Here is a 27,409-nt window from a genome sequence, read left to right on the forward strand (position 1 = left end):
TACAGATGAGTCTCTCGTAAGCGTTAAAAGACCATCTGCACATGCCTGCGATGAGTTCTGATGTCTCTGGAAAAAATAAGAATATCATCCAAATAGACAACGACACAAGAATAGAGCAGATCTCGAAAAATATCATTGACAAACTCCTGGAATACAGTAGGGACATTACTGAGCACAAAGGGCATCACGAGGTGTTCATAGTGGCCATCCCTGGTATTAAAAGCTGTCTTCCATTCGTCACCCTCACAAATCCGTATTAAATTATATGCCCCCCGCAAGTCCAGTTTAGAGAAGATCCGAGTCCCACGGAGTCTATCAAATAATTCTGAAATTAACGGAAAAGGGTATTTATTCTTGATGATGATCCTATTCAGACCACGGTAGTCTATACAGGACGAAAAGACCGATCTTTTTTTTTTCACAAAAGAGAATCCTGCCCCTGCGGGTGAAGAAGACTTCCTGATGAAACCCCTCTCAAGGTTCTCCTTAATGTAATCTGCTGTAGCCTGAAATTCAGCGGGAGACAGAGAATAAACACGACCCCGAGGAGGAGATGTCCCAGGTAGTAAATCAATTGGGCAGTTATAGGGACGATGGGGTGGTAGTATATCAGCCTCTTTTTTATCGAATACGTCTGCAAAGGAATGATAGACCACCGGCAAGTCCTCCAGGTTTTTAGGGAGGGATATAGAAACCCTTTGCTGAATAGAACATAAGTAGGGTTGAGCTCGTACCAAACTTTAGGATTTTTGGACCCCGGACCCGAACATTTCAGTAAAAGTTCGGGTTCGGTGTTCAGCGCTTTCTTGGCGCTTTTTGAAAGGCTGCAGAGCAGCCAATCAACAAGCAGTTAACTGTCTGACCTTAGAAGCCATCACAACCTTGACTACTAATGGCATGGCTGTGATTGGCCAGTGTAGCATGTGACCCCGCCTCTATATAAGCTGGAGTCACGTAGCGCCGCCCGTCACTCTGCTCTAATTAGTGTAGGGAGAGGATGCTGCTGCTGTTACTAGTGTAGGGAGAAGATGCTGCTGGTGATTTCAGGGAGAGAATAGGAGAGAATCTTTGCTCAAAATCTGAATCTAACTCAGCGATCTACATACATTGGGCCAGATTTATCATTAGCTCAAGTCAGAATAATGGAGTGAAAAAGTAGAAAATCTTTGCGCAATCGCTTAAACTGCGCAAAAATTTGCGACTTTTATTGGTTCTGCACTATGCTCGCCAGTTTTCTGAAAGTGGGCGTGTTTTCTTATGTAAATGAATCTCTAGACAGATTTACGGCTATTTAAAAAGTTGCAAAAAAGGTTGCAAAAAAAAGTGCAATTTCACTCCAGTGAGGACCATGCTTATCTTATGCGACTTTTTAATACAACATGCGACTTTGTCGTAAAGACGTGCAACTTTTGCAAAGCTGCTTACTGACGGATAAACTGCTACCGTCAAACCACATTTATTACAGTCTTAAAGGGCCGATCATAAGTCTGACTTGGCTAAAACTAACTTTAGCCATATGTGAAAGTGGAGTCAGCTGTCAGAGTCATGATAAATCTGGCCCATTGTATTTTGTGGCTGCAGGACACAATTTTTTTATCCTGCCTTGAGCCCAGTGACCGAATAAAAAAAAAATAACTTTAATAAGTCAGTTAGGTGGGCGGCGGCCATTTTATGCAAGCTCAGTGCACCAGCACTGCATCTGACCTTTTGGGACATTGAAAATCTATTTTTTTGGGGCAATTTACAACATCTGGATTAGTCAGTGTGCAATTTAAGCTAGAAATAAAGCCCTCATTTTCTGGGGTTTTCAAAACACATTTATTTGCCAAACAACTGTATTTTCCTGATCTGCAAGTGTTAAATTCAAGTTTAATATATACAGCTTTCATATTCTGTTACCAAAAAAAACACTTTTTTGGCAATCTACAACATTTGGATTAGTCAGTGTGCAATTTAAGGTAGAAGACCATAATTTTCTGGGGATTTAAAAACACACTTTTTTGCCAAAAAACACTATTTTCAGGCCTTGCAGCATCAGCACATGTGAAATGACAGGCTTATATACTGCTGTCAAATTCAGTTATTAAACAAACAGTCGTTTGGGCAAAAAATTTTTTAGTTGGCAGCCTTTGATGCAGATGTCATTGTGAGATACACCCTTAATACATTAGGGTTACAGTCAGAGATTTGAAATACCGCCATTTGGTGCACCAATATTGAATTCAGGCCTACAGTGGGTCAGGCCGTGTGAGATACCTCCTCTACATTCAGGCATTTGAAATACAGCCATTTTGAGCAAAGAAATCTTTAATTGAGGCCTAGTCTGGTTCAGGCCGTGTGAGATACACCATTTACATACTGTCGTTCTAATCTACTATTAATTTAACACCCATTTAGTGCAAGATCCTAAATTCTAGAAATATGAGGCGAGCGTCAAATAAGGGATGTGGCCCAGGTCGTGGTGCTGCTGGTGGAGCTCCTGTTGCAGGAAGAGGACGTGGTCGATCTGTGCCAGCTACACGCACAAGTGAACCCCTTCCTCAGGTGCGAGTAGGCGACAGAACCTGCAGTGGTATTTGGTCGGGCCTAATGCGGCTCTACGAATGGTGAGGCCAGAACAAGTACAGGCGATAGTAGATTGGGTTGATGACAGTGGCTCCAGTTCCTTCACATTGTCTCCCACCCAGTCTCCTGCTGAAAGACCACAGTTGGCACCTGCAGCCGATGTCCATCAGTCTTTCACCATATCCCCTTGCACATCAGCCAAGCAGTCTAAGCCCCAAGTCATGCAGCAGTCTCTTCTGCTTTTTGATGACTCTGTTAGCAGGGTTTCCCAGGGCCATCCACCTAGCCCTGCCCCAGAAGAGAAAGAGATTGAGTGCACCGATGCCCAACCACTTATCTTTCAAGATGAGTACATGGGAGGACCATCAGAGCACATCTCGGATGATGACGAAACACAGGTGCCAACTGCTGGGGCTTCCGAAAGTGTGCAGACCGACAAGGAAGGCAGGGGTGAAGACTGGGTGGAAGATGATGTGGAGGACGCTGAGGTCCTCGACCCCACATGGAATCAAGGTCATGCGAGTGACCTATGTAGTTCAGAGGAAGAGGCGGTGGTCGCACAGAGCCACCAGCACAGCAGAAGAGGGAGCAGGGTGCAAAAGCGGAGCGGCCGTCCTCTATACAGTACGCCTGCTACTGCCCACCGCAGCAATTGACCGAGCACACCAAACCCAGCTCCAAGGAGTTCCCTGGCGTGGCAGTTCTTCAGACAATGTGCTGACGACAAGACACAAGTGGTTTGCACGCTGTGCAATCAGAGCCTGAAGCGAGGCATAAACGTTCTCAACCTGAGCACAACCTGCATGACCAGGCATTTAAGTGCAAAGCACGAGCTGCAGTGGAGAAGACACCTCAAAAACCAAGAAAGGTCTCTGGCTCCTCCTGCTTCCTCTTCTGCTGCAGTCCCATTTTTCAACTCTATAATTTTAAATTTGAAAAAATGAATCCTCTTTGATGTGGTCTCTTTTTCTCACGCTCCCTCTCCGGCCTGGAACCCTGATTCCCCGCCACCCATGATCACCGTGGTAGGTGCATAAAAAACATTGAAAGTTGATAGAGCAGATATCAAATTGGATGGTGAACATCACGGGGACGTGCAACATGGTGGGGCAGTAAGTGTGCACACGCCTACATGAACTGACTGACAGGGGTCATCCCCTGCAACTTCTGGGTCTCCAAATTGGGCACATGGCATGAGCTTGCCCTTTACCCCTTGCAGGTGCTGGCCTGCCCTGCAGCCGGTGCACTGTCTGAACGTGTGTTTAGCATGACTGGAGGGGGTTATCACAGGTTGTATTTCCCAATGTTTTAGGTGTACCCTAATTTTAAAAATAAAATTTAAAACCAAAAAGCAGTGTACGCTACCTCCTCCTCCTCCACCGCCGCTTCCACCTACACCTCCACATCCACCGCCTCTTCAACCTCCTACTCCATATGGACCTCATCCTCCTAGATCAAGATTATTATTTTTAATTTTTGCCTATTTTATGTTATTTAAAGTCATTTCCCTATCCACATTTGTTTGCAGAGCACTTGCCATGCTCTTAACCACATGTTGATGCCATTTGCAGCCCTCTAGCCCTTTCCATTACATTTTTACAGCCATTTTAGTGCTAAAAAGTTTGGGTCCCCATTGACTTCAATGGGGTTCGGGTTTGGGGGTCAAGTTCAGTTCAAGTTCGGGTCCCGAACTCGAACTTTTTTCTCAAGTTCAGCCGAACCCGTCGAACCCGAACATCCAGGTGTCCGCTCAACTCTAAACATAAGCACTTGCCTTGGCACAGCTGTCCCCATTGAAGAACCTCTCCAGAGCTCCACTCGATTACTGGATTGTGCATCCTAAGCCAGGGCAACCCCAGCAAAAGGGAATGGGACAGTTCAGGGAGCACATATAGAGAAATCTTTTTAACATGTAACCACCCCACCTGCAGTTCCAACGGCTCAGTGGCGAACCGCACTGGATCCGTCAGTACTTGTCCACTGACGGCAGTCACCAGCAGGGGATTTTTAAGCAGGAGTACAGGAATGTGGTATTGACTCACCATAGCTTTGTGTATAAAGTTCCCCGCAGACCCGGAATCCAAGGAAGCGGATATGGAGACTTTGATGCCCCCAAGAACCAGAGTCACAAGAATTTGGAGAGTGGAACAGTTCTCGCCTAGCGCCACCTCTCTCAAAGACCCTAAGCATTGGAGTTTCCCCACTTCTGGGGACATTTGCGGACACGGTGACCTGGACAACCACAGTAGAGGCAGAGTCCAGAAGACATGCGAAGACGACGTTCCTCATCCGAGAGCCGAGTGGAATTCACCTGCATGGGTTTAGGATCCGAAAAGGAGGTGTGTAATGGAGACTGAGACATATTAGACCTAAACAGGTGTTGTGGAAGTCTTTTTTCCCGATGGACCTCCTGAGCTCACTCCGAAAACCGTATTTGGATTTTAATAGCCAGGGAGATCAGAGCCTCAAGGGAGGTAGGCACATCATGACCTGCAAGTTCATCCTTAATGCGTCCAGACAAACCTTCCCAAAAGGCCGCCACCAAAGCCTCCTCATTCCACAAAACTTCAGACGCTAAGGTGCGGAACTGAATCGCATATTGGCCCACCGACCAGCTCCCTTGACGGACATGCAGCAGCGAGGAGGCCGCAGAAGAAGCTCGACCTGGCTCCTCAAACACCCTTTTAAAAGAGTCCATAAATAGTGCCACATTACTGGTGATCGGGCCAGATCTCTCCCATATTGGATGGACAGGCCAGAGCCTCACCCTCGAGATGAGAGATAATGAACGCCACCTTAGCTCGGTCTGATTAAAAGTGATGAGGGAGCAGTTCAAAGTGAATTGTACACTGGTTAAGAAACCTGCAACAGGTTTCCGGGTTGCCGCCGTAACGGGGCGGAGCAGATAATCGGGGTCCGGAAAAGCTTGCTGCGCTGCAGCCGCAACAGGGACAGCAGGAGCAGTAGGAGCCTGTGCAGACTGTGCTGTAGAAAGGGAGTCCAGGCGAGCAGCTACATGCTGCAAGTAATTTATCTCTTGTTTCTGGGTGGTACGCTGTTGTTCAAGTTCCCGTAGTAGTTCAGACATTCCTGGTTTAGAGCCAGCAGGATCCATGGCCCAAGCGTACTGTTACGACCAGAGGATGTGGATCCCCTGTGTCAGCTGATAGAGGACTGGGAATTAGTCCAATATCGCTGACTGCTGACTCTCAGAGACAGGACCCTGGTGTCTGCACTTGTTACCCAGAATGCAGCTACCTGCAGTAGTGTGAACAGAGTCCAACAAAGGCGGAGTACAAGAACAGATGGTCTTTACTGGCAGACACTAGTGTTGAGCGCGAATATTCGAATAGCGAATATTAATCGCGAATATCGCAACTTCGCTAATTCGCAAATATTTTGAAAAATGTGTATTCGTAAATAGAATATTCGTCATTTTTAACATCTGAAAACATGATTCCTCCCTGCTTCTTTCTTGTGGTCAATAAGTCATTGGCCCACAAGCCTTAAGCAGGAAGGAATCATGTTTTCAGATGGAAAAAAATTACGAATATTCTAAAAAACGAATATATAGCAATATAGTGAATATATTCATTATTTAGAATATTAGCATTTTTTTTCAAATCTGTACAGTTTTTCGCATACTCCCCGAGATCGTGAAAACTCAGATCCGATGGTATGTTCTAACCCACAGGCGTTCCCATGGTGACGGGGACACTTGCCGGGGAGGAGTATGCCAAAGTGGAATAACAGTACAGATTGAAAAAAAAAAAGGCAAATATTCTAAATAACGAATATATTCTCTATATTGCTATAACTTCGTTTTTTAGAATATTTGTCATATTCTAAGTCAAGAATATACAGCAATATAGCGAATATTCGTAAAATACACATATAGACTGCAATTTAGCTAATATAGTGCTATAGTATTTATTTTTTTATAGTTTAAATTTTTTCCAAATCTGAAGTTCAGAAGAGAAAACAAATTAGACTATAAAAAAATGATTATAGCCCTATATTAGCTAAATTGCAGTCTATATGTGTATTTTACGAATATTCGCTATATTGCTATAACTTCCTTTTTTAGAATATTCGTCATATTCTAAAACAAGAATATGTAGCAATATAGCGAATATTCGTAAAATACACATATTAGCCAATAGCCATAGCCATTCAATAGGAAAGTTGTCTTATACAGAAAAAAAAAACGCAATACGCTGATTATTAAATCACATATTATTCACGATAAATAGAATAATGCCAAATATTCGATTTCAACAAATATTCAATCAAATATTAGCAAAATATCACAAAATCAAATATGGCACCTCCCGCTCATCACTAGCAGACAGTATTCAAAAGTCACTTGACAGATGCAGGCAAAACAAAGTTCAGAGCAATACAGCGTGCAGATATAAGCGGTCTCGTTGTCAGGCAGGGTCAGGATCCAGGCAGACTTACAGGAGGCGATGAGCAGATGCTTAGTCAGACAGTGCAGGGTCAGGATCCAGGCAGACTTACAGGAGGCGATGGGCAGATGCCTAGTCAGACAGTGCAGGGTAAGGATCCAGGCAGACTTACAGGAGGCGATGGGCAGATGCCTAGTCAGACAGTGCAGGGTCAGGATCCAGGCAGACTTACAGGAGGCGATGAGCAGATGCCTAGTCAGACAGTGCAGGGTCAGGATCCAGGCAGACTTACAGGAGGCGATGAGCAGATGCCTAGTCAGACAGTGCAGGGTCAGGATCCAGGCAGACTTACAGGAGGCGATGGGCAGATGCCTAGTCAGACAGTGCAGGGTCAGGATCCAGGCAGACTTACAGGAGGCGATGGGCAGATGCCTAGTCAGACAGTGCAGGGTCAGGATCCAGGCAGACTTACAGGAGGCGATGAGCAGATGCCTAGTCAGACAGTGCAGGGTCAGGATCCAGGCAGACTTACAGGAGGCGATGAGCAGATGCCTAGTCAGACAGTGCAGGGTCAGGATCCAGGCAGACTTACAGGAGGCGATGAGCAGATGCCTAGTCAGACAGTGCAGGATCAGGATCCAGGCAGACTTACAGGAGGCGATGAGCAGATGCCTAGTCAGACAGTGCAGAGGTCTATAATCCAGGTGATCCAATAAACAGACGGCAGGCAGATGCGTAATCAAACGAAGCGGAGGTCAGAATCCAGGAAATCCAATAAACAGACACAGTGGGACGCTTCAGCAGGAGTCCAAACTCTCCTCTTCCTGGGTCAGCTGTTTGTGCGTGGAATCCTCAAATAACCCTCCATTTTCCTGCACAGAGTCCTGACCCCCTTCCTCCATGCTACTTTTCTCCTGGTCGGAGTCTTAAGAAGAGGCAGAGGTGTCCTCTGTATAGCAATCCTCAGATGATGACTCCCATACCTCATGGACCTCCAGTTTTCTTTCCTCATTTTCATCTTTTGCAGGTCTCACCGGGGATGCCATTTCTTGAAATCGGTCGTGATTCCAGAGACCCCTCCACCTTCCAGTATGGCCGACCTCCTCTCCTCCAGCTTCTCTACCTCCACCTTCAGGTCTTTAATAAAGGCTGCTATTTTTGCCCTTTTTGCCCCAGAAACCTTCCTGACCTAGACCCTTGCCATGCTCAGCTCACCCTGGATGGACCCTCCAAGACCCGCTGCTCTATCCAGAGACAAGAGCAGGTCCTGGGCAGGGATGGAAGGCAGGAGTTCCTCCACCGCATGTCTGCTCACCTCACAGGATAGGATTAGATGCACCGCTCAGCAGACAGTATTGTCTGTATGTTGCTGCTCACTCTGAACCTCTGTGTGGAATATACATTCCCCTTTGGAGGAAATCTAGAAACTGGATCTTTGGAAGTGGTAGTTAGAGGTTTCCTGGATTCTACACTCAAGCCGCATGGAAATGCACAACACCTGAGACATGGTGTCCCCCCGCACAGCAGGTGTTTAGACATGGCGGCACCTCCCACAGCATGTGTCCAGACATGACGGCACCTCCCACAGCAGGTGTCCAGATATGGCGGCACCCCCCACAGCAGGTGTCCAGACATGGCGGCACCCCCCACAGCAGGTGTCCAGACATGGAGGCACCTCCCACAGCAGGTGTCCAGACATGGTGGCCCCCCCCACAGCAGATGTCCAGACATGGCGTCATCCCCCAGAGCATGTGTTCAGACATGGCAGCACCCCCCCACAGCAGGAGTCCAGACATGGCGGCACCTCCCACAGCAGGTGTCCAGACATGGCACCTCCCACAGCAGGTGTCCAAAAATGGCGGCACCTCCCACAGCAGGTGTCCAAACATGGCGGCACCTCCCACAGCAGGTGTCCAGACATGGCGGCACCTCCCACAGCAGGTGTCCAAACATGGCGGCACCCCCCACAGCAGGTGTCCAGACATGATGGCACCTCCCACAGCAGGTGTCCAGACATGGCGGCACCTCCCACAGCAGGTGTCCAAACATGGCGGCACCCCCCACAGCAGGTGTACAAACATGGCGGCACCCCCCACAGCAGGTGTCCAGACATGACGGCACCTCCCACAGCAGGTGTCCAGATATGGCGGCACCCCCCACAGCAGGTGTCCAGACATGGCGGCACCCCCCACAGCAGGTGTCGGACATGGCGGCACCTCCCACAGCATGTGTCCAGACATGGTGACACATCTTTAAGGGTTTTGTGCCCTGAACAAGTCTAGTAACTTCTATTATACGTGTGTGAGTGCTGTATGTGTTACCGTGTATCTGCTATTAGTGTGGCTAGTACGACTGTGTGCCTGCCTGCCAGTGGGGTTTTCTATGAGCCCCTCTTTAATTTGCAGAATCATTTAAATGTCATAGATGGTGGTAGCATGTGGGGGTGCACAGAAGTCTGTGTCGGGGTGTGATCAAGGCTAAATCTGTGGCCCGTGTGTGGGGCGTGCAAGATTGAGTGCGTTAAACAGATCGACCCTTGGCAGTTGCACCAGGGTAACTTGACAGGGTGGTCCCTGTATGTAACACTGTGTAAAGGGGTTTACCTAAGAAAAGAGTTAAAAGGGTTTTCCGAGACTTTAATACTAATCAGTGAGGGTCTGACACTCGGGACCCCCACCAATCAGCTGCTTGAGGTCCACTGCCTTCTCCCTGTTCACCAAGCACAGCGACGTACATTGTATAGCGGGCGTGCTTCATATCACGCTCAGACCCTTTTATGGGGCTGAGCTGCTCCCCGGCCACGTGACCAATGAATGTGACATCAGTCGTCCTAGGGAAAGCTGAGAGAAGGCTGCAGCTCTATTGCGAGTACAGTGCCTTCTATCAACTGATCAGCAGGGGTCCCAGGCATCAGAAGAAAGGTCATCAGTATCTAAGTCTTGGAAAATCCCTTTAACTGAACAGTGTCTCAGCCCGTGTATCTGACAACCACCCAGTCTCCACTATCTTCTACATAGAAGTGACTGGCCTCCATGTCCACCATTTCTAATGTTTATGGGAGTATGGTTTCCTGGTGGCATCTCCCTATGCTTTTGTTGACCTATGGTGGTGTCTTCTTCTTATGGTGTCTCCTTCTAGTGGTGTAGCCCTCTGGTGGTGTCTCTCTCTGGTGGCGGCTCCTATACCTCACATGATAAATACATTTGTCAATGCTACACATTTTACAAAATTTCTCATTGATACACGTCCTGTTAGTCCTTGTTGCTCTCAGTGGGGTGCCATCCTCTGACCTCCCAGCAAGGATCAGAAGACGTCTTCTACCTACCTGCCAGGAGCAGATGGCATCTTCTGACCTACCTGCCGAGAGCAGATGGCATCTTCTGACCTACCTGCCAGGAGCAGATGGCATCTTCTGACCTACCTGCCAGGAGCAGAGGGCATCTTCTGACCTACCTGCCAGGAGCAGATGACCTCTTCCACTAGGGGGCACTTCAGGGTCTTCTTGTTTTCTTTGCGGTTTAACAACATTCTCATAGGTAGCCTCTAAATTATCCCTGTCTTCTTCTGGTGAGGTCTCTGTAACACAAGGTTTTACCTCCATCAGACTCCCAGTACAATGTGACATACAGAGTAAGAACTTCCTATTAATATAAAAGTGAATTCAACAAAAAGACAATAAATGTATCCAACTATATACTATTGTATGAGGCTGTATCCAACTGTATATAACTGTATCAGGCAGTATCCAGTGTATCCTACTGTATAGAATTGTATCAGGCTGTATCCAGTGTATCCTACTGTATATAACTGTATCAGGCTGTATCCAGTGTATCCTACTGTATATAACTGTATCAGGCTGTATCCAGTGTATCCTACTGTATACAATTGTATCAGGCTGTATCCAGTGTATCCTACTTTATATAACTGTATCAGGCTGTATCCAGTGTATCCTACTGTATAGAATTATATCAGGCTGTATCCAGTGTATCCTACTGTATAGAATTGTATCAGGCTGTATCCAGTGTATCCTACTGTATAGAATTGTATCAGGCTGTATCCAGTGTATCCTACTGTATACAATTGTATTGGGCTGTATCCTTTGTATTCTAATGTATACAATTGTATCGGGCTGTATCCAGCGTATCCTACTGTATACAATTGTATCAGGTTGTATCCAGTGTATCCTACTGTATACAATTGTATCAGGTTGTATCTAGTGTATCCTACTGTATACAATTGTATCGGGCTGTATCCTTTGTATTCTAATGTATACAATTGTATCGGGCTGTATCCAGCGTATCCTACTGTATACAATTGTATCAGGTTGTATCCAGTGTATCCTACTGTATACAATTGTATCAGGCTGTATCCAGTGCATCCTACTGTATAGAATTGTATTAGGCTGTATCCAGTGTATCCTACTGTATAGAATTGTATAAGGCTGTATCTAGTGTATCCTACTGTATACAATTGTATCGGGCTGTATCCTTTGTATTCTAATGTATACAATTGTATCGGGCTGTATCCAGCGTATCCTACTGTATACAATTGTATCAGGTTGTATCCAGTGTATCCTACTGTATACAATTGTATCGGGCTGTATCCAGTGTATCCTACTGTATATAACTGTATCAGGCTGTATCCAGTGTATCCTACTGTATAGAATTATATCAGGCTGTATCCAGTGTATCCTACTGTATAGAATTGTATAAGGCTGTATCTAGTGTATCCTACTGTATACAATTGTATCGGGCTGTATCCTTTGTATTCTAATGTATACAATTGTATCGGGCTGTATCCAGCGTATCCTACTGTATAGAATTGTATCAGGTTGTATCCAGTGCATCCTACTGTATAGAATTGTATCAGGCTGTATCCAGTGTATCCTACTGTATACAATTGTATCAGGCTGTATCCAGTGTATCCTACTGTATACAATTGTATCAGGCTGTATGCAGTGTATCCTACTGTATACAATTGTATCAGTCTGTATCCAGTGTATCCTACTGTATACAATTGTATCAGGCTGTATCCAGTGTATCCTACTGTATAGAATTGTATCAGGCTGTATCCAGTGTATCCTACTGTATACAATTGTATCAGGCTGTATCCAGTGTATCCTACTGTATACAATTGTATCAGGCTGTATCCAGCGTATCCTACTGTATATAACTGTATCAGGTTGTATCCAGTGTATCCTACTGTATATAACTGTATCAGGCTGTATCCAGCGTATCCTACTGTATACAATTGTATCAGGTTGTATCCAGTGCATCCTACTGTATAGAATTGTATCAGGCTGTATCCAGTGTATCCTACTGTATACAATTGTATCAGGCTGTATCCAGTGTATCCTACTGTATACAATTGTATCAGGCTGTATCCAGCGTATCCTACTGTATATAACTGTATCAGGTTGTATCCAGTGTATCCTACTGTATATAACTGTATCAGGCTGTATCCAGTGTATCCTACTGTATAGAATTATATCAGGCTGTATCCAGTGTATCCTACTGTATAGAATTGTATAAGGCTGTATCCAGTGTATCCTACTGTATACAATTGTATCAGGCTGTATCCAGTGTATCCTACTGTATAGAATTGTATAAGGCTGTATCTAGTGTATCCTACTGTATACAATTGTATCGGGCTGTATCCTTTGTATTCTAATCTATACAATTGTATCGGGCTGTATCCAGCGTATCCTACTGTATACAATTGTATCAGGTTGTATCCAGTGCGTCCTACTGTATAGAATTGTATCAGGCTGTATCCAGTGTATCCTACTGTATACAATTGTATCAGGCTGTATCCAGCGTATCCTACTGTATATAATTGTATCAGGCTGTATCCAGTGTATCCTACTGTATAGAATTGTATCAGGCTGTATCCAGTGTATCCTACTGTATACAATTGTATCAGGCTGTATCCAGTGCATCCTACTGTATAGAATTGTATAAGGCTGTATCTAGTGTATCCTACTGTATACAATTGTATCGGGCTGTATCCTTTGTATTCTAATGTATACAATTGTATCGGGCTGTATCCAGTGTATCCTACTGTATACAATTGTATCAGGTTGTATCCAGTGTATCCTACTGTATACAATTGTATCAGGCTGTATCCAGTGTATCCTACTGTATACAATTGTATCAGGCTGTATCCAGTGTATCCTACTGTATACAATTGTATCAGGCTGTATCCAGTGTATCCTACTGTATAGAATTGTATCGGGCTGTATCCAGTGTATCCTACTGTATACATTTGTATCGGGTTGTATCCAGTGTATCCTACTGTATACAATTGTATCGGGTTGTATCCAGTGTATCCTACTGTATAGAATTGTATCAGGCTGTATCCAGTGTATCCTACTGTATACAATTGTATCAGGCTGTATCCAGTGTATCCTACTGTATAGAATTGTATCAGGCTGTATCCAGTGTATCCTACTGTATACAATTGTATCAGGTTGTATCCAGTGTATCCTACTGTATACAATTGTATCAGGCTGTATCCAGTGTATCCTACTGTATACAATTGTATCAGGCTGTATCCAGTGTATCCTACTGTATACAATTGTATCAGGCTGTATCCAGTGTATCCTACTGTATACAATTGTATCAGGCTGTATCCAGTGTATCCTACTATATACAATTGTATCAGGTTGTATCCAGTGTATACTACTGTATACAATTGTATCAGGCTGTATCCAGTGTATCCTACTGTATAGAATTGAATCAGGCTGTATCCAGTGTATCCTACTATATACAATTGTATCGGGCTGTATCTGTTGTATCCTACTGTATACAATTCTATGAGGGAGTATCCAATCGAGAGACTAGTATGCTACTCTAGGTTTCTTGGCAATGCCTATTTGGGTTTCTGGGAAATATATTCAAACTAGGTTTCTTAAGCCTATATGATGCCAGCAGATGTGAGATTTTCTCATTTTCATATATTTTCCCCAAAACTCAGGAAAACGTTGACTGGCTTAGGATACTCCTCATGCATACTTTGTTCCCTCCATGAAGAAATGGTACCCCTCCAAGTCTTTGTTCAGCTCTGTTAAAGAGAACCTGTCACATTGAACACAGTGTTTGAACTGAGGACTCAGCTCAAACGCCACAACCCCTGATGGATGACAGCACCTGCTCCAGTCATTTTCTTTGGGCAACTCTTCAGGATTCCTCTTTACCCTGACATGCTGCAGATCTGCAGGAAATGCAGCAAGAATGGGCATAGCATGAAGAACTGCACACAAGCAGTCTGCCAGATTTCTTATGTGGTAGAGCACAAATCCAAGGACTGTTCCAGAAAGACCACCAGCAACCTCTGCGGACAGTTGGCCGTCAGCTACAAGGACACTCCTAAGATGGACAAAACATATTCTTCGGTCTCAGGCAAGGGACCAGCAAGTGCAATGCATGCACTGACTCCAGCCCCAACGACCAACAAGAAGGAGGGTAAGAAGGCCTTGGCCCCAGACCATGCCCTGAGTTCCCCTATCTTCCTCACTGCGGCTACCCCCTTCACATTCCAATGCTCTGCCTCAGTGGTCCTGATTTTGGCCTCTTTTGATGTAAATTCATTGTATACCTCGATTGATCACAGTAAAGGTATTTCAGCTATATCTAGGATGTTAGAAATGTCTTCTCTCTCCACACAGGCCAGTGACTTTGTCACATCTCTTTTGGATATTATTCTGAGGCACAATTACTTTTTGTTTCAGGATACGTATTATGTACAACAACGGGGCGTTGCCATGGGGTCACATGTGGCCCCAACTTACGCCAATATTTTTTTGCAACATTTTGAGGAGGATGTTTTGTATGTATCCCACCACTTCAGACATGTTCTAAGGTGGTGGAGATACATAGATGACGTCTTCCTCCTTTGGACTGGTACAGAAACAGAATTTTTGAACAGTATTGATGAGGTGTTACAGTTTACGCTGGTTCATTCCAACAGGGAAATACAGTTCTTAGACACTATGGTAACTTTTTCTGAAGGTAAAATATGTACTCAGTTTAATGTTAAACCCACAGATAGGAACACCATGTTGCGGTATAATAGTTGCCATACTAGAAAAATGGTTAAACATCTTCCGTTCTCACAATTCTTGAGAGCCAACCGTATTGTGTCTGAGTAAAATATGTTAGACACAACTTTGAATACAATGATTGACAAGTTTTTACAACATGGTTATCCTTATAAATGACTAAAATCACATAAAGAGACAGTTGATAAACTTGACAGGAGAAGTACCCTTATTAAGAAGACACCTAACGTGCAGGCTTCTAGAATTCCATTTATTTCTACATACTCAGACTTGAGTACTGATATTTCTAAGATCCTCAGACGCCATTGGAGTATATTAGGCAATTGCCTGAGGAATGTTCCAGAGTTCAAGTTCCCTCCACTTTTTTCATACTGTAGACCCAGGAAATTACGTGTTCAGTTGGTGAGGGCAGATGTGGGCTCCATGAGAATGCTTAGACAAAGCACATTGACACATGCTGGTCTGGGGTGTTTTCCATGTCTCAGTTGTGTCAAATGCCGTTTTGACGAAAGCACCTTCGTTACTGGGAGTTGGAGAGGCCTGCTTGCCAGCCTCTTGCCTGGTGACTATGGCCCCTGGGACACTATTTGGGCATATTGCATTTCAAAGGCTCTGTTTCTGCCCCTTGGACTTTTTACTGGAACTATTTGGGGCATGGGACCATGTGCACGGTGGGGCAAAATTAAGACTTCCAGGAAATTCCTGAACCCCTGAATCAATCTGGGTGATTTTTGGATAAGTTGTTCACCCAGATCGAGGCTATCAGGAGATGTGACTTTTATGGGGATATGTGGTGTTTTGGGGTGTTTTCTGTGGTTGGGACAAATGTGTATTTTATGCCTGTGAGTAATTAAGTCCATTGTGTTTGTTAAATATGTCACAGGCAGAGGCCATTGTGTTGTTAATTGCGTCACAGACAATGCCTCTTCTTTTATTGATTGCGTCACAGACAATGCCATTGTGTTTGTTGAATGTATAGTTTTTGTGTTTAAACTGTAAAACTGTAAAGGATTGGCTGCTATGTTATGTCCTCAGTTCCCAACCAGGTCCACGGGGGTGGTGACCTTGTTGGAAAATCTGTATAAAATGCAATGCTTGTGTGGTCATTAAAGAGTTCCTGTTTTGGCCTTCAACATAGAGCCTCGTCTCATGTGTGTGGGGATTGCTATACGCTGTATACTCTCCTGGCTATAACCCCTAGCTCTTGTAAGAGCTGTTCCTGTTCCTTGTTCCTGTGGTGGTTACGGTGCCGAGCGGAGTGCTTGGAGCCCTTTGGGAAGCACTAGGAGCATCCATTAATGGAGGTACCCAGTCAGGGTGCCAGGCGATCCGTTACAGCCGGTATATCTGTAAGGGCAAATCGTCCAATTTTCTATAACATACAGTCCCATGTAAAAAAAACATATATTTCTTAGTCTTCTATAACATACAGTCCCATGTAAATAACACCCCTCTCCTCCCTTCAGTCCCTCTAACATACAGTCCCAGTTAAATAACATATTTCCTCCCACTAAGAAGGGAGGAGGTTTATTAGGGGAGAACCACATTTCCCAGCATTTCTCTCACATTCATTCCATGGCATCACAGGTCTCCACTTCTGCACCGGTCACATGATGGTGACCTCATCACAGGTCCTACCATTTGATAAGATCAAATGACTATGATGTCATCACAGGTCCTTCAGCTATGGAGTATAGGCAAAACGTTCAACAGATTCACAGAAAGTCTTAATCACGCCCCACCCCGCACTCCACCCCAAGGTGATCCTGTTGGCAGAGGAAGGGAGTGAAGAAACACCTCAGCTGGCACTGGGATGGGCCCCCTCCCTCTCTGGGCCCCAGTGCAGCTGAACCAGCTGCACAGTCAGTATGTCCGCCCCTGTAGTACATCACATACCCCAGCACCTAAGACTGATAGCAAGAGACATTTATAAGGGTGGATAATTGGGGGGTTTGTAATCCTGTGTTGTGTATGTTTCCATCTCGGTATCTAGCCTGTGGTGGTGTGGAGGACCAGCAAGATGATATAATGGGGCAGAAGGCTCGGGTGTCTGCATCCTGGGTGGTTATGGCAGGGGAAACAGAAGATCCAGCATCAGCCTCCAGGCACCAGGATACATACACTCACTGAGTATTCTGTCTTCTGTGAATACAGCCATTTAGCTACATGTACACAGAGTTCAGAGCTGATAGGTTTGCTACAGTGTACAAGCAGAAGCACAAATCTATGCCCTGATACACTGTAACAAGCCCTCCGCATACTGAACCTCTCCCTCTTATATTCCTGCGCCATAAACACCTCCTGTCCAGTAAATCACAGAAATCTCCCCCAATCTCCTCATCAGACAAGTCCCAGAAGACACGGACAGATAAGGCATTACCGGGCGGTTTTCTCTCCCTCTGCAGAATCTCAGCGAATCTCAGGTCGGCGTAAGTGACAGCCTCAGCCATGTCTGTCCTGTTCTCCACCAAAAGAGGAAGGAAAATGACATTGATACAGTGAAGACTATAACAAGAGCGAAAAGATAAAGTAAAAGACGCTGCAGGAAACACGAGAGACATGTCAGACCCCGACCTGGAGAATCATCCGAGACAGTGACTATAATATCATTACACTGTACGTTATAATGAGAGCAAGAAAAGAGAGAGACGCTGCAGGAAACACGAGAGATATGTCAGACCCCGACCTGGACATCATCCGAGACAGTGACTATAATATCATTACACTGTACGTTATAACAAGAGCAAGAAAAGAAAGAAAGAAATTTTACAAGGTGTTATCTCTAGTGTTGGGCGCGTGTGCTGCTACGCAGTTAAAATCTATATAGTTTAATTCATATGATATTCTATATTTGGTCATATGCTCCCATCTAGTGCCCGTTCTTGGTAATGCACTTGTTTTTCTGGTTCGTCATATCTGTTATTCATTTCATTGCTCCACCCTTCTTCTGTGTACCTCACTTCCTGTTTCTCCATACTGCTCCAGGTTTCGAACAGATACACATGTATTCTCATGTAAGCTTACAAAAGCATAATCTTTTGACCGCACAATACCAGAATCCATCTGTTCTGCTGTACTCTGTTATCTGGCTTACAGAAAAAAGCAACTTACACGGATAAACTCGGTGTTGGTGAGTTCAAGCTATCTGATATGGATTGTCCGCAGTGATTATATCTGCTTATACAGGCCAGGCATAGAGGTCTTACTAGGGATAAATTGCTATTACAACAATCTGATTCAGAATAGTCAAAAGATGAATAGAATTCCTACAGCCTGCTATGTATATGTGTGTGCCTAATCTGCAATCAAGCTCAGTGCCATCTGCCATCTTGTGAAAGCACATGGTCGCACAAGCTTACTGCACTTCAAGTGAATGCTGAAAACTGTTTCTCTACATTGCACTGTGTTACCCCTCCTGTCTAAGCTGCTGTTTGTCTTCTTAAAGAGACAGTACAACTTTTCGCAAAACCGTAAAACATGTCTAGAGAAGGCTCTGAACACTCTTTTATGGCTGAACCAACACACATACATCATGCCTCTAAACCAACAGATGTACAGGGAGCAGATTCTGCAGATATTACCAAACAGAGTGTAAGACCCAAACGTACAATAAAACCAACACAGAAACTCACAGAAAACTATGAAGCCACTAGAGATGAGTTCTCCAGTAATCTCTCAAACCTCTAGGACAGAACCTCACACCGCATGTCAGTTTTGTCACACTCTAATGATCAACCAGCCGAAATAATACTCTATAAATCACCTATTTGCTGTGTATGTACGCTACCAGCAGTTGTCTGCAAAATACTCAGCCTTCTTTCAGGACTCTAATAGAGAGGATTCCTCAGCAGAACTGACTAGGACTGATGCACTGAACCAACAAAGGGATCTCGCAGTGCAAAATGCTAAGCTTAAGGCAGAACTCGGCATAACTCAACTGCAGGAGACCAGATCTCACAGATGCACCTCAACCAAGTGCACTGCACTTTCTTCCAGATCATCCTCTCGTTCCGGAAGGTCAACATTAAGCGACAAGTTAATAGAGGCCGGTGCTGATGCATGCATGATGAATCAAAAAAGGCGCAAAGCTCCTTTACCAGAAAACAAGCAGGGATGGAAGCTCAAACGGCAGCTCAACAAGCAGAGATGGCAGCTCGTCAAGCAGAGATGACAGCTCGTCAAGCAGAGATGGAAGCTCAAAGGGCAGCTCAACAAGCAGAGATGGAAGCTCAAAGGGCAGCTCAACAAGCAGAGATGGCAGCTCATCAAGCCAAGATGGAAGCTCAAAGCAAAGCTTTCCAAGCAGAGGCAGATTCACAAATAAAGATTCTGCAAATGGAAAGGGAGGAAGCAGCTTCCATAGCAAGGCTGAAATTCCTTGAACAACCAATGGGACAAAGTACTAATTCAGACTGCCTTATCCCAGCAGAACTGGTAGATCCATCTGAACGCACCAGTGAATACGTTCTAAAGCATAACATCTGCAAAGATACAGAGTCATCTCCTGTACCTCCTACTAACAACACTGTTCTGACTCCCAAAGCAGAGACCTCTCAGCTCTATATGTCTGAGCCTCTTCAAGTCTACAACGCAAGTACATCTATGCAGCAAACCGGATCAACTCACGTCAACAACAAGGTGACTTCCACTGATAGGCCGCAGCTCAAACCGAAGCCAGCACAAGCCTTAGAGACTACACCACAGTTAAACGCTCATGCAACATCATTTTACCCTGTGACAAAAATTGAATCAAAATGGGGGGTTGTTTCTCACCTAGTGGCCTATGATGGGTGCTGTTAGCTCACAACTTGGGTGCCCAACCCAAAATAGAGGTATATGGAAAAAAAAAAGAGGGAAGTGAGCACTCACAACACTTGGGCCATGGGATACACAATAAATTTATTAGAGTAGGACCTGCTGTGTCCAATAGGTAAAATACATAACATATACTAAAATACAAATAGCATAAAATAACAAATTGGTACCAAAAACATACCCTATTGGTGGGGTGAATCACTTAATGGCACGTCCTGCACACAAATGTTGCTTATAGGCACATAACATTCATGGTGCCACCATCCACAGTTCAATATTTGATTTCCAGGGATTGCTGTGGTTAGTAACAGTTTACAATTCAACTGGAGATTCGTCCAAAACAGTGACTGGATATTTTTTCTCAAAAAATTGGAATTTTATTTTCGCTGCCTCTTCTTCGAATTTATCTGGTTCTGTGCAATTCCTTTTAATCCTACGAAATTGTCCTAGGGGGACATTCAGTAGCCACCTTGGTAGGTGGCAACTGTTAAAGAGGATAAAGCCGTTCTTAGCAGTCGGTTTTTGGTAGGTACTGCAAGAATAGCGATCATCCTCTTTTTTTATTAGTAAGTCCAGGAATTCTGTTTCTTCCTTGATGTTAGATGTAAACACTAGATTTAGTTTGTTGCTATTAATCTCTTCCAGAAATTCCAACAGTTTGGACTCCCCCTTCCTCCAAATAAGTATTACATTGTCGATGTAGCGCCTCCATAGGACCAGATCGGCCCCAAGTCTGGGCTCGATAGTAGTTGATTCCCATTCCGCCAAAAACAAGTTGGCGTAACTTGGGGCAAATCTGGTTCTCATGGCGGTGCCACATTTCTGCAAAAAATGCTCCCCTTCAAAATAAAAATAATTGTGTTGTAAAATATACTGGATCCCTTCCAGTATTAATTGGATTTGGGGGTCTTCAAATGTACCACTTTTTCTTAATTGTTGTTTGACCGCCTCCATTCCTTGTTGGTGGTCTATAACTGTGTATAAGGACTGGATGTCTAAAGTCCCTATAATCCAACCTGGTTCAATGACCAGACCTTCTAGGATCCGGATAATTTGTGCAGTGTCCCTCAAATAGGATCTAGTATTTTTCACCAAGGGTTGGAGCTGGGTATCTATATATATGGATAAATTGGAGGTAATGGATCCTATCCTGGACACTATAGGGTGTCCCGGAGGATCCGTCAGACTCTTGTGCACCTTGGGCAAACAGTAGAAGGTGGGCAATCTTCCCTCTGTGCCCAAGATGAATTCAACCTCCTGTTTTAATAGAATCATTAACCAGAGTGAGAGAACTTGAAAGAAAGTCCTTTTTTGATGACAAAAAGACAGTTGAGACATCGGAAGAGTCCAAAATGGACATTAAAATGATTCTGCCTTTCAATAGCAATTATAAAAAAATTAAAAACATTATATTAAAACACTGGTATCATATATTAAGTGACAAGGCAATCGGCTCACAACTGCCGAATATACCCAAAATAGTATATACAAAGGCCCCCAGCTTGAAACTTAAAGTAGCCCCATCAATAAGAGAAATCTAAAGTAGTTCTTCAAATGTGGGCGTTGTATGGGGTGTAAAATGAGCCTGCAAGAAAGGAAGATAACTACAATACATTCAGCTCATAACTCGTTCACTTGGGATATTAATGACTGCCTTACATGTAATTCATCTGGAGTCATTTATTTGATACAATGCCCATGCAAACGCCAATACATTGGCAGGACAAAAAGGCTATTGAAAACCAGAATCAGTGAACACGTCTCAAATATTAAAAAGGGATATGCAAAACATTCACTCTCTAAACATTATGATGAAGTACACAATAGGGATCCGTCCAAATTATTTTTTGTGGCGTTGGAAAAAATCAATAAACACTGGAGAGGGGGTGATTTTATCAAGAGGATGTCCAGAGCCGAATCCAAACACATTTATGAATTTGGCTGTTTACTTCCAGCAGGCCTAAATTTGGACCTGGAGATCTTCGGTTTCCTGTAGGGCGGTGGTCCCAGGTTGGCCGTTTATCGACCCTGGGACCCCCCCTCGGAGTGGGGATCACCGCTCCTTAAACCTCTGAACCCCATTATGTATTGTTGGTACAATCCCAGCTCCTCTTCATATATATATGTATATGTTCATATATTTATTTTTATATCTCTACTTCTGTAATGTCTCCCAGTAAGGATAAGGTTCTCTCAGCTCATTTTAACATATATTTATTTATTTATATTTTTACAATGTAAATTCCATGTCTTTTATTCGTATATATTTTTTATTCGTATATTGTTTATTAAGATGTGATGTTATATTTGTATACCCAATTTGGCACAATTTTGCAATATGCTAGTTGCATAATTATGAAAAACGCATAAAAACTGCAATCATACTGTATTAAAATCGCACTTAAATCACAATGGAAGTCTAGTATCCAAATGATCCAGAATCCAGGATTTCCGGAATACCAAATGCGCTATAAAAGGTGGAGTGGGTTGTTGAGCGCTTCAACCACTGAGGAAGGGGTGCAGACACCCTGAAACGCGTCTGGTGATAGGAGGAAGCGCCCACTTAACCTGCGGAACCTCTACTGAAAAATCGCATGGCCATGCGACAATAAAACCTTGAACCACTGCATTATCATACAGCAACATACGCTACTACCAAGGCACCAGTCCTGTCTATTCAGTCCAGCAAGCGTGACGTCATCCAGCTGAGACGTGCGTGACAGGACGCCGAAGTAATCGACAGCTCACGCACCTCGTGGAAGGACTGGCCGGCTGACACAGCAGCGGGACGCAGTGTCGGGACTCAGGTAGGAACCTGTATCACTATCTGGAATAGTGGCGATATAAACTTACCGGTTGAGGCGGTTATATTTATAGCTGTATGAGGAGAACTATTGGAGGTATCTATCGTGTTACAACACTGGAATTTTACATGCACTATCAAGCAAGCTATTAAATTAGCACTTGAAGAGGTCTACCACAGACATTTTTTGGGACATCTCCAGTTGAATTGTGAACTGTTACTATCCACAGCAATCCCTGGAAATCAAATATTGAACTGTGGATGGTGGCACCATGAATGTTATGTGCCTATAAGCAACATTTGTGTGCAGGACGTGCCATTAAGTGATTCACCCCATCAATAGGGTATTTTTTTGGTACCAATTTGTTATTTTATGCTATTTGTATTTTAGTATATGTTATGTATTTTACCTATTGGACACAGCAGGTCCTACTCTAATAAATTTATTGTGTATCCCATGGTCCAAGTGTTGTGAGTGCTCACTCCCCTCTTTTTTTCCCCATCATTTTACCCTGGTAAACCTCACCCTACATCACCAGAGAACTTTCACACCCAAGGGGATCCACAAGTTACTAGGACAAGGAGTGAGAGACCAGACATGGTCTCAAGGTTTGACGAATGTCCAGAGAGCTACAGGGCCTGGAGATCAACCTTCAAGGCTACTATTGCCAAACTTAACCTTACTGCTAAGGAAGAATTTGATTTGCTCATAAAGTGGCTGGGACCAGAATCTGCAGGTCATGTTAAAGGACTCAGAACAGTACATGTTGATCACCCAGATGCAGGTCTTGTTGCTGCATGAGCAAGACTTGAGCAAGCCTATGGTAGCTCTGAAGCCATAGAAAGCGCTCTATTGAAGAGACTACAAAACTTCCCAAGAATAGGGAACAAAGACTACCGCAAGCTCCACGATCATAGAGCTAGAGTTGGCAAAGACTGACCCACGTCTACCTGGACTAAGCTTCCTAGACACCGCTCATGGTGTCAACCCAGTGGTGTCTAAACTGCCATACGGCCTACAAGAGAAATGGGCGCAACAGGGCTCAAGATACAAAAGAGACTATAATGTATCCTTTCCTCCATTCTCATATTTCTGCAGGTTCATTAGTGATCAAGCCTGGATGAGAAACTATCCCAGCTTCAGTGAACCCAACCTGCCTGCTTCATCCTGACCATTATCAAGGCATGATAATACAGCAGCTAAACGTAGAGACTTAAATAGAGCTATATCTGTTAAAAGGACAGACATCTCACCCTCCACAACCTCACCTACTGATCAGGGCGTTGTGGATGACAGAGATAAAGACCCTAATCGTCAGTGTCCTATTCACAAGAAGCCTCACCCTCCTAAGAAATGTTGTGGGCAGGGCAAAGACTTTAAGAGAGCGCAGGGAGATTCTCTGGAAACTTGGCATATGCTACAAGTGCTGTGCTTCTTATAGCCATTTTGCTAAAGACTGTAAAGTTGTCATCAAGTGCACAGAATGCGGTAGCGACAGACATGTTACAGTCATGCATCCTACTCCACTTCCAGACAACCCACAGCAGCTTCCTACCTCCACTCCCATCTCAAATCATGGTGGGGAGCAACATGGTCATGCTCCAACCAAAGATAATATCTCTTCTTTATGTACAGAAGTCTGTGGAGAAGGCAAGGACCACAAATGCTGTGCCAAGATATGCCTAGTCAAGATATACCCAAAGAGTCATCCTGAGAAAGCTGCTAGGATGTATGCCATAATAGGTGAACAGAGCAACAGATCCCTGGTTAAGCATAAATTCTTTGAGATCTTTGGCATAGAGGGTCACGCAACACCATATACTCTCAGAACCTGTTCTGGTCGCGTAGAGACCTTCGGCAGAAGGGTTGATGGGTTCATGGTCTCTCATATCAACGAGGCAGAGGGCATACCCCTACCAATGTTAGTCGAGTGCGACCAGATACCAGACGAAAGGGAAGAGACTCCCACTCCAGAAGCTGCGTATCAACATCCTCATTTAAGGCACCTTGTTGATGAGATTTCTGCAATGGACAAGAGTGCTGAAATCTTAGTCCTGTTAGGAAGGGACATTCTCAGAGTACATAAAGTACGCGATCAGTGCGATGGACCTGACAACACCCCTTATGCACAAAGACTTGACCTAGGCTGGGTAATAGTGGGCGATGTATGCTTGAATAGGATGTGTACGCCATCTGAGATCCACTCTTTCAAGACTTACGTGTTGGGAAATGGACGTGTATCCCACTTCAAACAGTGCCCTCACCATTATGAAGTAAAGGAGAAGCTTCTTGACATCATCCAAGTACCTGATATTACTCCTGTCCTTTGTGATGACAACCTAGGTACCACAGTGTTTTGTACTACAAACTGGATTCCAAAAAAGTTGGGACACTAAACAAATAGGGAATAAAAACTGAATGCAATGATGTGGAGATGGCAAATGTCAATATTTTATTTGTAATAGAACGTAGATGACAGATCAAACGTTTAATCCAAGTAAATGTATCATTTTAAAGGAAAAATACGTTGATTCAAATTTTCACGGTGTCAACAAATCCCCAAAAAGTTGGGACAAGTAGCAATAAGAGGCTGGAAAAAGTAAATTTGAGCATAACGAAGGGCTGGAAGACCAATTAACACTAATTAGGTCAATTAGCAACATGATTGGGTATAAAAAGAGCTTCTTCTCAGAGTGGCAGTGTCTCTCAGAAGCCAAGATGGGTAGAGGATCACCAATTCCCACAATGTTGCACAGAAAGATAGTGGAGCAATATCAGAAAGGTGTTACCCAGCGAAACATTGCAAAGACTTTGCATCTATCATCATCAACTGTGCAGAACATCATCCGAAGATTCAGAGAATCTGGAACAATCTCTGTGCGTAAGGGTCAAGGCCGTAAAACCATACTGGATGCCCGTGATCTCCGGGCCCTTACACGACACTGCACCACAAACAGGAATGCTACTGTAAAGGAAATCACAGAACGGGCTCAGGAATACTTCCAGAAACCATTGTCTGTGACCACAATCCACCGTGCCATCCGCCGCTGCCAGCAGAAACTCTACAGTGCAAAGAAGAAGCCATTTCTAAGCAAGATCCACAAGCTCAGGCGTTTTCACTGGGCCAGGGATCATTTACAATGGAGTGTGGCAAAATGGAAGACTGTTCTGTGGTCAGACGAGTCACGATTCGAAGTTCTTTTTGGAAATCTGGGACGCCATGTCATCCGGACCAAAGAGGACAAGGACAACCCAAGTTGTTATCACCGCTCAGTTCAGAAGCCTGCATCTCTGATGGTATGGGGTTGCATGAGTGCGTGTGGCATCGGCAGCTTGCATGTCTGGAAAGGCACCATCAATGCAGAAAAATATATTCAGGTTCTAGAACAACATATGCTCCCATCCAGACGTCATCTCTTTCAGGGAAGACCCTGCATTTTTCAACAAGATAATGCCAGACCACATTCTGCATCAATCACAACATCATGGCTGCGTAGGAGAAGGATCCGGGTACTGAAATGGCCGGTCTGCAGTCCAGATCTGTCACCTATAGAGAACATTTGGCGCATCATAAAGAGGAAGGTGCAACAAAGAAGGCCCAAGACGATTGAACAGTTAGAGGCCTGTATTAGACAAGAATGGGAGAGCATTCCTATTTCTAAACCTGAGAAACTGGTCTCCTCGGTCCCCAGACGTCTGTTGAGTGTTGTAAGAAGAAGGGGAGATGCCACACAGCGGTGAAAATGGCCTTGTCCTAACTTTTTGGGGATTTGTTGACACCATGAAATTCTGATTCAACATATTTTTCCCTTAAAATGGTAAATTTTCTCTGTTTTTTTGTTCCGTGATTTATGTTCTATTCTGAATAAAATATTAGAAGTTGGCACCTCCACATCATTGCATTCAGTTTCTATTGTCACGGCCATGCCCATGACCGTGACTCCTTATCCGCATGCGGTTGCCTGCGGTTTCGTGTCGGTTAAAACCACAGGTGAGGGCCGCTGGCTTGTGGCCTAACTTGTGGTTGCCGCGGGCAACCCGGTTCTCATGTGTATGTGCAGCAGCAGTCTCAGCGTGGCTAGGCAGCGTGCTGCAGTGGCATGCGGTCTCACCTGACTCCCTTTATGTTAGGTGTGTGTGTGGTGTGCACTGTGTTTTATGTTTTGTGTGCACTCCCCCTTATATGTGTGTTTTCCCTTCTGTGTGCTGGAAGGGTTAACTTCCTTCCCAGTGTGTGTGATGTCACTGGGTGTGGTTGACCAGTGGGTGTGGCCTTTGGGCCTATATAAGTTCTCTCTGTGGCCTCATGGCCGAGTAGCCACTATAACACCTGGCATCTCACGGCTGAGGGTTTCCCCCATCCTCAGCCGTGACAGTATGACCACAGTGGTGGCTCTCACAGGCAGATGGAAAAACACAGGAGGCTGCTCCAGCTAGCAAGGCTGCAGCAACCTACTGAGCCCTGCCACAGAGAGAGGTTAGAGCATGCACCGCTGTCTACGGATGGGGTGCATGCGCGCTCTTCGGAGGTAGAGCGTTATGGGGGTTTCGCCGCTTACGGCGCGGTGAGTGGCTTTTCCCCGCCATTTCCTCACCGTGTTCGTTTGGCGTCCCCTGTTGTTTTTATCCCCTCACCCTGGTGTTTTTTGGTGTGTGGGTGTTGTTTGGTATGCGTGTGCATACCTTCGGAAGATGGTGCAGCATGCAGTGCCATACCCTTGTGGCCTGCATGCGCGTTCTCCGGAGGGAGAACGTCC

The 27,409-nt window shown here is 44.6% G+C and overlaps 1 protein-coding gene across 1 annotated transcript in view; it reads right to left on the minus strand.

The window, feature by feature from the left end:
• LOC122937764 (C-type lectin domain family 10 member A-like) overlaps window positions 1-17,485 on the minus strand; it is a 57,542-nt gene extending 40,057 nt beyond the window's left edge. Inside the window, exons 1-2 of the mRNA XM_044292797.1 lie at window positions 17,414-17,485; window positions 10,428-10,550 (exon numbers count right to left, since the gene is read on the minus strand). Of these exons, the coding sequence (XP_044148732.1) occupies window positions 10,428-10,550; window positions 17,414-17,483 (193 nt within the window). The 5' untranslated portion in view covers window positions 17,484-17,485. The remainder of the gene's footprint in view (window positions 1-10,427; window positions 10,551-17,413) is intronic.
• Between the last annotated feature and the right edge of the window lie 9,924 nt (window positions 17,486-27,409).

The sequence above is a fragment of the Bufo gargarizans genome, chromosome 1 (genome assembly GCF_014858855.1).
Source record: "Bufo gargarizans isolate SCDJY-AF-19 chromosome 1, ASM1485885v1, whole genome shotgun sequence".
NCBI lineage: Eukaryota > Metazoa > Chordata > Amphibia > Anura > Bufonidae > Bufo > Bufo gargarizans.